This window comes from Rhinolophus sinicus, linkage group LG10 (genome assembly GCF_036562045.2).
Source record: "Rhinolophus sinicus isolate RSC01 linkage group LG10, ASM3656204v1, whole genome shotgun sequence".
NCBI classification, from domain to species: Eukaryota; Metazoa; Chordata; class Mammalia; order Chiroptera; family Rhinolophidae; genus Rhinolophus; species Rhinolophus sinicus.
Genome location: NC_133759.1, coordinates 108,418,728 through 108,430,924, shown reverse-complemented (window position 1 = coordinate 108,430,924; position 12,197 = coordinate 108,418,728). Strand labels below are relative to the sequence as shown.

Genomic DNA, 12,197 nt, shown 5'->3' with positions numbered 1-12,197 from the left:
ATCCAGACAATAGGATATTATTTGCCACAGGACCCCAGGACCCCAAAATAGACACCAGGCTCAGCAGGGGCAGCAAACAGGATTCAACTCACATGCCAGTTCGATCGGGTGGTAGAGGCTGCCTGGAGTGCTGTGTTGCAAAGGATCCTGTGAGTGAATCTAGGCCTGTCGGGGAATGAATACGGTGATGAATTTGCAATGTCTGCCATGGGCACTGGGCCGGCAAGAGGAAGCTTCCCCAGTTTAAGAGTTACCCAGAAGCTTTCGCTGCCCGCCTCCTCTCAGACTCTCACGACGACGCTGCAACGTGAGCAGGGCCGAGACGATGAATGTCATTGTATACAGGGGTTCAGAGAAGTGAAGCCACAAACCAGGAAGGGATGCAGCGAAGATTGGAACCCAGACCGTCTGACTCCTGGTTTAGACTTCCCACGGTTCCCACTTCCCCTTCAGCCCTGTCCGTGGTTCTGACGGGAAAAGCCCTGCCATCAGTCTTTTACACCATAGTATAACGAGTGTATCGGGGCATCCGCTCCAGGATGGAGAACTGGTTGTGGATCTGGAGGCAAAGGAAGAGACAGAGCTCTATCCCAGCTCCTGAAATCACCACCTCATTGGCCAACGGTCAGCATAGACCTGACCACAAGTTGCCCATAATCCTAGTCCCCCTGAACCCTGACTCAGTCAGTCCCTCCACCTTGGAAAGTCCACACCAAGAATCCCACGTCTCGCAGGCCAAGGCAAAGCCCTGGGAGACCCAGAGCACAAGTGCCTGTGCCGAGGCCAAGAACAAAAATACCCTGCAGCTTTGCACGGGCTACGCAATCCTGTGTTCCAGGGGACCTGCCTCTTCGGCTTCCAACCCGATTCAGACGACGCAACTTGTCCTCACCCCAGGAAAACTCTCCCCAAGGCCCACAGACATCATGCCTTTGGGCCTTCCACACATCTCTTCTCCTGCTTAAAAGTCCCTTTTCCCTCTTCTCCAGCTGAAGAACTCCTATTCAGCCTTCAAAGCCCAGGTCAAAAGGTCCCTCCTCTGAAAGGCTTCCTTGCTCCCTCCCCTCACACCCCCATGCAGACTGGATCATAAAGTGCCTCCTCTCACCTCTAGGCCACGGCACAGCTGTGGCCTGGCTGGAATCTCATCCCTCTTTTCTCCCCTGGAGTGCTCCTCAGCAGAGAGCGTCCCCTCTCTTGGACTCCCACCACAGCCTATGTAACCCCTGTCACACAACACACGATATGTCCTTGGGTGTTCTGGGTCCACCTCCACCCCTAGACTGCAAACCAGGTGACTGGCCCTCATTCGTCTTCATCTTCCTGATACAAATGCAGAGCCAGGTGTGCCACAGGTAATGCCTGGTAAATAAGCAAACAATCCATCATCTTGGAGCATTTATTAAGTCGTTCAGACTGCACATAACAAGTAAGGAACAGTCCAGCCTTTTAAACACTTCCAAATTTCTGGAGTCAACAGACTCCTGAGAAATGGGTTATCCAGCCAGGAGCGTGGCTATCCTGGGAGCGGAGGCAGAGACTGGAGGAAACATGCAGGGGTTTCTAGGAAATGGCAACACCGAGTGTCTTGATCAGGGTTCTGGTTCATCAAGTGTGTTGAGTTTGAGAGCTATAACAGAAAGGCACACTCTCCTGGACGTTACACAGGAGCAAAAGGTTAAAGACGGAGCAGGCCCAGGCTCCTGCCAGCCTAGGTCTGGGTGGGGTCTGTAAAGGTGTGTTTTCTAAAGCACTGCCCTGGGGTCCCTACAGACAGCCGCTGCAGCACTTCTGCCCCAAGCAGGGCCCAGCCTTGCTGACCCCACCTGTCTATCCCTGTCCTCACCCCCTGGGCCTCCCTCTGGGCCTGGGCTCAGTGCACCCCAGCTGCTCTCCCCTCCCACTCCCTCCTTCAGCCTGGAGCAGCCAGGCCCAGCCTCAGAGCTTCTGCAATTTCTCCCTCTCCTCTGGCTTGGGCCTGGCCAGGATCTGGAGCCCCCAGAGAGAAGCAGGCTGCCTATCCTAGATGAGCCCAGGCCCAGGAAGGCTGCTGCAGCCGCTGGTGCCTGGCAGTGACAGCAGCCCTGTATCCCCAGGACAGAGGGCTAAAGAGAGTTGTGCAGACAAAGGGGGTCTAGTGTCTGTGTCACAGAGGCAAGGACAGCCCGGACAGAGCTGGCCCCAGCGCTCAGAGCCTCCCCCATCTCCAGCTTGGCCCCAGGGTACTCTTGGTGTCCATTCATGAATTCACGGCTCCTGGAAGGCAGACAGCGTCTTGGCTCAGTCTTTGGGAAACAGAGTGGGAGGAAAAACAGTCCTTGGGCTGGTGCCACCTTGGAATGGCTGTGTGATCAAAATCCCAGGGGAGACAGAGCCAGGAACAGGAAGGGGAAACTGAGCAAGGGGTGGGAAGAGCAGAGGCTGGACGGGGTGCCAGGTCTGAGGAATGCGGGCATGGTCTGCAGGAGAGAACACAGCCTCCAGCCATGTTGCACGTGGCGCTCCATGTGAAAGGCACCCCCTGGAGGTGTGCACCTGGTAGTACTAACTCAGCCCGGCACCCTCCCTGGGGCTCCCTGGGGCACCTCTTCTCACTGTGATAATGAGGGTCCACATCTCTAAAGCAGGAGCCACCCCATCCTCCCAGCCTCACCGGAAGCTAAAAGTTAAGAAGGTTCACAGGAACCCAGACCTTCTGAACCAGAAACCCTGGGGTGGGGCCCCACTTCCACAATCTTTGTACCCAGAGATTACAAAGGGACCAGAGCCAGCATCCTCCTTACCCCCAGTCTGAGCCCCAGCCTAACCTACTCTTTCCTAGGCATCCCGCACTTCCCCCTCCAAGCCCTCACCCACACTCTGCCCTTCCCTCTCCCACACTCACCAGCCTCCCTGAAGAACTCCTGTTCATCCTGAAGGACCCATCCAAATGCCTAACCTCTCCATGGCTTCTCCTGTCCTTGGTGGGTACCAGTGGTTTTTGCCTGCCCAGCATCTATCCCCCACTCAATCTTATAACAGCATCCACTTTCACTTTTGGCCACCCCTTTCCTCCTCTCACTCCATTAGGTACAGGCGAAGCTGCACCCCACCCCCAGCCCAAGCTGCCTGATTCCCAAAACCCAAGCTCCAAAGGAGGGGTGGTGATGGACCTGGCTGTCTTTCCTGTGACACTGCTCACAGGTCCAAGGATGGGCATGTAATTCCAGGACTGTGGTGATCCCGCATGGGAACCCCATCCACAAGGGCTGTGCGCAGTCCAGATGGAGAGAGATAGCCCTGGTCCTCTTTGAGACCCTGGAGCCAGCTGTACCTGAACCCGCAGGCTGTTCATGTCTGAACACCAGCAATATTGTTTTTTCCTTTCCTTGTCCTCATCCTGCTTCTTTTCTTTCCTCTCCTCCTCCTCCTCTCTCTCTCCTTTTCTCACCCTTCTTTCTTGCCTCTCCCTCTTCCTGTCCTTTCCCTCCCTGTCTTTCTTTTTGCTTTAAGCTAGGTCAAGTTGAGGCTTGTAACTGAGAGTCCCCAATGCACCCTCACTCAACCCCTCCTCACCCAGGCACACAAGCAGAAACCATACCCATGTTTCAAGCATATTTATCGATATCTCAGTTATGCATTGGTTCCCATGGCTCAGCTATTAACAAACTGAGTTCTCCCCTAAACTTTGAGCTGCTAGAGGGGAATGAGCAGGCTCGGCCTATGATTCATTTTGGCACTGCAGCCCCTGGCTCTCCGCAAAGGTTTTGAATGAACCAACTAACCAACTGTGGTTGCCCACCCAGCAGACAAGTCTGGCGTGCCTACCACATGCCGATCTTGTTGGCCCCTCGGGGGACACAGAGGCTTTGAACAGCCCCCAGCCCACCACTGCTCCAAACGGCTTTTGGTCTGGCTGGGGAATGGTGAGCAAAGATACAGGAACTGCCGTGCTCGCCCCTGCTCAACTCCAGGGACTTGGGACAAACCTGGAAGGGTGGACTGTGTCTGGATGACTCTCTAGGTGCATTTCTGCTCTGCTGCTGAAGTGGGGCTTCTGTATAAATCTCATGTCCTGTTTCTCCTGCATATCTGTCAGCTCAGGTTTGCAGTCAAGGAGAGCAACAAGCTGAGACCTGCCTGGTGCTGAAAGGACAGCTCCCCAGGGCATCGCGGATGCCCAGCCACAAGTGTCCCATCCTGCACTGGATCAGCCCATCACTTAATTGGCACCCACTGGATGCCAGTGTACATGCATTTCCTCACATCATCCTCCAAACAATCCTAGAAGGAAAGCATCATTTCCCCCATTTCGCCTAATCCTACACCTCACGCCCTCACCTGGCCGTATCAGCAGCTGAAGTCCTATCATATAATTATCCATTTGTTGACTGTTTCTCACACTAGGATGCAAGCTCCCTGAGGGCAGGAAATTTGTCTTGGTCACTGTACTCCCAGCACCTAGGACACATCACAGACCCTGGGCCATTATTGACTGAATTAATGAACGAATGGAATATGGATTTAAATCTGGAGCAGCCAAGGGTCCATGGTGAGGGAATGGATGTTTGCTTGGTTATCCTCACGGATATCAGACAGCACACTGGCCACAGCCCCCACCTCTCTCCTCTCCCTCTCCTGCCTGAGTCCCAACTAATGACTTCAACCAAAGCAGTAATTATTAAAATCAGAGCCACAGAATCCTCCAAGCCCCTCTGGACTTCCAGTGCTCCTGCCAATTGATTGGTGAGATCTGCCCACATGACAGAGCTGCAGGACGTTTCCTGATAAGCGGGACCTGAGGGCACAAGGACTTAGCCCCAAGATAAGTCCTTCTCTTGCTATGATCCTAAGGACAGTGGGTCTGCAATGACTCTGCTTCATTCAGAGTTTTCACTGTCCATTCTGTGACCACCAGGCCCCCTGTGGGCCAAAGGGACACATCCCACACTCTGGTAAGTGCATGAACCTGGTCCATCCCTCATGCAGCAATGAAGGGAAGGACCCAGTGTCCAGGGAAGCTAGGTAACTAGCTCAAGGTGCCCCCACAGGGGCCGGGATAGACAGTGCACTATTGGAGCACTCACCATGCCAGGATGTGGGCGAAGCACTTGGATCCTCTACACAATTCTTATTCTGTCCATTTTATTCCATCCATTTTACAGAGTAGGAAACTGAGGCTCAGAGATTCAATCAACCCAGGGAGGTTAGTACTACTATTATTTCCCATTTTCCAGGAGAGGAAACCAAGGCCCAGAAAGGCCATGTAACATGCCCGAGATCACACAGCCAATGCGTGGGGGCTGAGGCCAACCCAGGTGGTCTGACAGCAGAAGCCACACTCGATGCAACCCTACTTCCCAGTCCTAAAGTATCTGTTATGCGCCGTCCACTTCCAGGTAATGCAGAGAAGACACACCTGTTCTCCCCACTGCCCCCAGGTTTGTGGAGGGACAAGCCACTGGGGCCATTAAAATACAGTGGAACAGGATGGAGATGGCAAGCCACAGAGATGAAGGAACTGAGGTTCTGATAAAGCAGAAACTATGAGGCGGCCGCAAGAAGGAGGCAGAGAAAAGCAACAGAGACAAAGGGGAAGTTAGATGGCAAAAGCGAGAATGGGATAAACACCCAGAGTCACTGAGGCATGCCAACGGCAACCCACACGGGCAGAGCCTCCAGCTCCAGGCCCCACGGAGCCCTAAACGCACTAAAGTCTAAATTCTGTAAGGGGGGCAGGTGCTCTGCTGTTTAAGGAGTGACTTCCCTTAGCCAGGGTGAGGCCTGTCCACACTCATACGTCCTGTGACCTAAGCCATCACACACTCTGCGGTGTAGCTGAGGGACGCTGCAAGGTCAACAACTTCATACCGCTCCTGAACTTGCATTTGTGCAGGGCTAGACCAACCTTGCATAAGACATGATTCCTATTCTTTCCGTTGGCATCTAGGTGGACTTTAAACGCTAGAAGTCAGCCAGCGCTTTCGTTTTCATAAAATAAGATTCAATCACATTTGCAAAAAAAATCAAATAAAAATAAAACCATTTGGTTTTACTTAAATACTTCTTGACTTTAAATTTTATACTTACTCATCTTAATTCGAATTTTGCCTTTTAAATTTAATAGAAAATTTTTGGCATTTTAAAATACAAATAATTTTATTTTTTCCAATTTTTTTACATTTGCTTTAATTTACATTTGTGGGGTTTTTTAAATTACATTGTTCATTTTCATCCTTTAGACTACAGCTCTTTAAGAGAATTTTCTGCAATTATGGAAATGTTATATATCTATGTTGTCCAATGCGGTCACCACCAGCCATATGTGGCTACTGAGCACTGGAAATGTGGCTAGTGTGACCGGGGGACAAGCTTTTTCATTTTATTTTATTTTAATGAATTTAAATTTAAATAGCCACAGGTGGCTAGTGCTGCAGTCCTGGACAATACAGCTTTAGATTATTAGTGTTAACAGAACCCAAATTTAGGTGAAAACTCTTGAGTATAAGTAACATAATTAATGATTCACTGCAATGAAGTCAAAAAAATAAACTGTATGATATACATAATAATTAATAACTTATGTCCGTATTTTATCACTCATCCAAGCATTGCTGTCACAGCAACAAGTGCCAAGACACATGTAAAAAAACAACTAAACTCAGCCATCTTTGATACTTGCCAGTCTTGAATTCTATGATGCCGCCATTTTACCATGTTCAGTTATGTCACCGTAGAAGTATATTTGTCGAGAAGCAGGACAGAGCCCATTTTGTTGAAAGCTTATTAGCCTGACTTTTAACTTTAAATATTCAGACATGTGGTATGTGGGCTTCGGCTGGGACACTTGCTCTGGCCCCACAAATGTTTGGGGTGGGCGTACCAGTGATTGGATGAAGGATGCTGAGGTGCAGATGGCACGTTCTGAGAGCCCTGCCAGTCCCTACGAGGCGTGGGCAGCAGGGACGGCTCAGAATGCTAATCACCACGACCGGTGGGGAGCAGAGAATGGCATGAGATCTGGTTTGGGAGACACTTAGGTTGCACCTGTAGGTAACTGTGATTATTATTATTCCCACGGTTGTGCGGGAGGCAGAAAAGCAGAGTCCAGACAACCCTAGGTGTGAATCCCAGCATTTGCTCTACAGCCTTGAGCAAACCCAGTAGGGATAACTGTCCGTACTCACCAGCCTGCCAAGGATTAGATGAGATGATGCATGGAAAGTGCTTCGCACAAAGCCTGATGCGTGGTTTGGGGTCATCTCCCCCAACTCCATGAAGCCCTGTGCCGGCCTGGCCCACAGGAGGCCAGCCAGGCAGAAGCACCCGTGAACCCCACCTCCCCACCATCCCTTCTTCATCCACACAGACCTACTGAAGTCAGAGAAAGCCTTGGCAAGATGGAAGGATTTCTCCGACAGCCCCACGCATCTTAAGAAACTAACTTTTTACAGACTGCTCGAGTCCTCTCTGGAAAGAGACAGACTATAAATCACAATAACTGTGACATTAACAGCCACCACTTTGCAGCGCCAACTGTATACCTGTGTTAGATGCCTCACACACAGTATCTTAACCACTTTAAGAATAAAAAATATTTACGGAACATGTAACCTTCAGAATTTCAGAGTCCTGGCTAGAGTAGGGCTGGTTCTGAGTGGCGTTGCAGGAACAGCGGGTAGTAGGACAGGACGTAAATTGAAAGAAGGACTACCAGGGCCGTCTGTGCATTACTACCCCCATATTAGCCTCGTTTACAGGGAGGAAAACGGCTTGGTGAATACATCACTCGCCCAAGAGAACACAACAAAGAGGAGGGCAGAATCAAAGCACAAGCTCCAAGCTACTGACACTTCCCGAGGATGCCTGCCGCCCACGTGGAATGAGCTGGGACCCAACCTTTGTGTGGCCTGAAGAGCAACTCCAAGCACCATGGCAAGAAGGCACTATGGGGGCCATTCCCAGTGGGAGCCCTTTGACCTGGTCTTTGTAAACTGGGCAGTCAGTGAGAGGTACACGGACCTTTGACCCATGGGACTTGGCCAATGCCCAGAACCAACAAAGGATCAGGTATGTGTCCACACAGAGAATTCCCTGAATGCTGGTGTCTTGATGTCCCTGCAGTGTTAGTTACAGAAGTGGAATCTGGGAAATAGCCTAAGTAAGTGTCCAAAAGTGGGAAATAGTAAAATAAAGCAGAGTACAATGATGAGATAGAATATTAGGTGCACATTAAACTGACGTTGCAAATAATTATGAAAGACAAGGGAAACAGGATTACAGCAGGTCAGGTTTTTTTTTAATTAGGATAAAGAGCTACCTACAGAGTATAGGAAGAAGACAGGAAGAAAACAGACCAACACATTTAACAGTGGTGATTTCAAGAGGGTGGTGACTGTTTCTTGCATTTTTATACCTATTTCCCATGATTTAAAAAATGTTCTCCAAGGAACACGGGCTGCATTTATAACCATAATGTTTTATAATGATCCTTGTCTAAAGTAACATTGTATTAAGCAAGAGAAGGGACCAATGTCTTTAGAAGTTAACTCACTTGTCCAAAGTCACACAGCCCGTACTCATTCAACAGATTTGGACTGGTACCTACTCAGATGCCAATAGCTAGTGGACACAGATGGCTGGACTACACTTCCCAACCTCCCTTTCAGGGAGGTGTGGCCACACGAGTAGGTCTCACCCAGGGAAGGTGAGACTGTGCTATCTTCTAGGGCACATAGAATTCAGCTTGTTTTTCCTCCCAAGTCAAGAATTAGAACATTTCCAGGTCCCAGAAGCACCCTATGTATCCTTCCCAATCTTCTTCCCTCCCTCCCTCAGAGGTAACCAGTAACCTGATTTTGCAATAACCTTTTTACGTACCTTCCTCTGCATTCCTAAACAATACAGTTGGTTTGTCCGTTTTTGAGTGTTACATTATTGGAGTCATACTTTCTTTTATGTTTTGCTATCACTCAACACATCTATGAGATGTATCCATATGGTTGTCTGCAACGGGAGGCCATTTTCATTGTGGGATACTACTCCGTCGTGTGTATACACACCATTCTAGCAATAACGGACATCTGGGGTGTCTCCAGCTCTCGCCTGCCTTGAGCAAAGCTCAAGAAGATCCTTGTCTGTTTCCCCTTGCACACCTGTGCAGTTTCTCTAGGGTAGCCGCCCAGAAGAGAATAGCCATATCTTAGGATGTGCACGTGTCCAAGTTTACGTAATTGCTGTTTTCCAAAGTACTTATAATAATATTGTTATACTTCTCATATAGTGAATGTGAGAATGGTATCCCACTGTGCCCTTATTTTGCATTTCCTTGATACCAATGAAAGCATGTTTACTGCTCATTTGTGTTCTTTCTTCTGCAAAATGACTGTCTTTTTGCATTTTCTATTGAGTTATTTGTCTTTTTCTTTATATATTCTGAATATTAATTACTCACTGGCTAAATGTGTTGCAAATACGTCCTTTAACTCTGTGACTTTTCTTCTACTTTCTTCATGGCATTTTTTGATGGATGGAAATTCTTAATTTTAATGTAGTCTAGTTTATCCATCGTTTCTTTTATGGTTTACATTTTGTGTGCCTTCAGTAATCTTTACCTACCATAAAGTCCAAAATATATTCTTTTATATGTTCTAAAAGTTTTCAAGTTTTTTTAATTTCACTTTTAAATCTTTAGTCCATCTAGTTAAAATACAGAACTGGGTTATACTATTAAATTCACTAAATCACAAAGCCTTTATCAAGGACCTAATTTGTGATCTGCATGGTTTTACGGGCCCCACAATAAAGAGGGGGATGGGAGTAGTTCTCATCAAGGCGTTCCATTTTCTCACTGGTCTCCCCACTCACAGAAGGAGCTTGAATAAAGGAGCTCATGGTACAGCCCCCAGCCCAGCTGGAGAGAGCCCTATTCCAGTTACAGAGGGGGCAGCACCAGTGTCCACATCTAGAGGTCATTTAGATCAACCCTCCTGTCTTTACAGATCAACTAGCTGAGGTCCAGAGACATTGAGACACCTACCCAAGATCACACAGCTGGTGTGGGCAGGCAAAAGCTCCTGGTAGAGGCTCCTTAGATCCTTCCCTGCCTGTCTTACCTGTAGCAATAAGCCCGGGGCTTCTCTCTTCCCTTTGGGTGAACACTCCAAAAACTCACATTTCAAAACAGCACACACGACCCTTGAGAACTTGGAAAGCCCAAGTGACCACACCTTAGAAGACCCCACGGATTTGTGCAGCTAGCCCCCACCCCCTTCAGACCAACAGAAAATCTGCAAAAACTCATCCTCACATCCTTCCCCCAGTGTCCCCTTTCCTCATGGGACTCCCCAACTTTAGGAAAAAGACACTCAGAATGCCCCGACCCCCGCTGCCGGAATGGAGAGGGGGCCTGAGAGGGAAGGGCCAGTCCTGCCTCCCGCATCAGTGCCCTCATGCCAGGCCACACTCAGTCAGGGCCTCTGGGGTCAGCTGTGTCCAGTGTGATCAGGACTTGTAGAAACTTCGGGGCACCAGGGACCCTCAACAATGAGCCACATGGATGTGGATATCAAAGGTGACACCGATGGGCTCAAACTCACCACCTGCCACTGTCCCGGGAGAAGAGCCTTGAGGGGGAGGGTAAGAGGTGAGGGGGGCAGGGCAGGCCTGGTGCTCCCTCCCTGCCTGGCAGGAGGAGAGGCCCAGGCTGCACTCCAGGACAGCCTGTCCTCCCTGAGGCCCCTGAGGACTGAGGTGCAACGTCAGGAAAGGGTTTTCACGCCAGCTTTCAAGCAAGCCCACCCCTCAGATTCTTAGAGGAACTTAGTAATTGTACCCCCCTTTCCCCTGTCTCCTTTTAATTAGGAAACAAAGCAACAGGAGTTTGGCTTCCCGCTCAGCAACTCCATGGGAGTATCTGTCATCACCATTTTAGGAGAAGAAAGTGAGACTCAGGGGATCGCAGACCTCACACTGTGAAAAGGCCAACATGCACAGGCAGTTCTTCCTGGACCCTAAGCCTCAGTTTCCCCACCTGAACAGAGCACCTACCCACTCCTCCGCGTGCTATGAAGGAGATCAGGGATGGTAAAGGGTGGTGGGGGGACGGGCAGTGCGCGCTGGGGGGCGGGGGGAGTGGGGACGGGCCAACGCCTATTATCATTAACGAAAGCTCCAGATCAGACATTGAGCGGTTGCTCTGCTCCAGGCGCCGTGCAAAGTGCTTTCCAGGGATCATCATCGCGGGGACCACAAGGGTGGGAATTCTCATCCCCGACTCCAGACCTGGAAATTGAGGTGCAGACAAATGAAGCGACTCAGGGCACCCCGCTAAGAGAGGGGCGCCCGGAACCCACTCTCTTCGGGTCCAGGACGCAAGCCCAGAGCGGAGACGCTGACAAAGACCGTGGTGTCTGGCTTCTGGTTTCTGCCGGCGGTTTAGGGTCCCTTCATCCACTGGAATGCTCTAGGCGGCGGGGGCAGAAACAGAGCCGCGGCCGCGCGCCCCACGCACCCCCCACGCCCTCCGCGCTCCTGCTCACCTCGCGTACTTGGTCTTCTGGAAATCGAGTAGCCGGGGGGCGAACATTGCGCTGGTTCCATCGGCGTCCAGCGGGCGTTCAGACAACCGGAACTTGGCCGCCCGCGGGGGCTTCGGGGAGACGAGCACCCGGCTCCAACGCAGCAGGTAGGCGGGGGGCGCGGGGCCCGAACCGGAGCCGGAGCCCAGGCGCCTGGAGCCGCCGACGTAAATCCCGAGCAGATGGTGGCGGGGCGGGGCTGGGGGCTCCGGGCCAATCGCCTTGGTCCCCGAGGCCCCAGCGCCCTCCCTGTGCGGGGTGGACCCCTCCTGCTCTCGCCCGGGTCGGGCGGGGGGCGGGGGGAGGTCTCCTGAATCTACCCTCTTCTTTCTCTCCTGTGTCTCCTCCGCCCGTAGGTTTTAGAGCGAGAAGGCGGCTGGCCCTGAGCTGGAAGAGAGCGGGCACTGCCTGCGTACCCGCCCTCGGCCCCTGCGTGGCTGGCCCCCGAGTGGACTTGTAGCTCGCGCTTCCCCACCTCCATCGCCGCCTGCCTGGTCCCTTTGAGGCGCGACGGCCCCAAAAGATCCGCCCCGACTGGCCGCAGTCTCTGGGAAACGCCCCCTCTCACTCCAGAGACCATCAGGACCCCGAGACAGAGGCACACGCATTTGGTCGCAGGATTCCAGGGTACCCAGTACC

General features: G+C 51.2%; 1 protein-coding gene across 7 annotated transcripts in view; it reads right to left on the bottom strand.

Moving 5' to 3' along the window:
- The window catches only part of MMD2 (monocyte to macrophage differentiation associated 2), a 28,638-nt gene extending 16,984 nt beyond the window's left edge, over positions 1–11,654 (bottom strand). For 3 of the 7 annotated variants that reach the window (XR_012489926.1, XM_019753657.2, XM_074313983.1), the window contains exon 1: positions 11,520–11,654. Coding sequence is in view for 2 of the 7 variants with exons in the window: in XM_019753658.2 (XP_019609217.1) it covers positions 11,520–11,566 (47 nt within the window). In the remaining 5 variants the exon portion in view is untranslated. The remainder of the gene's footprint in view (positions 1–11,519) is intronic. The other 4 variants (XR_012489927.1, XM_019753658.2, XM_074313984.1 and 1 more) reach the window with 2 other exon arrangements.
- Between the last annotated feature and the right edge of the window lie 543 nt (positions 11,655–12,197).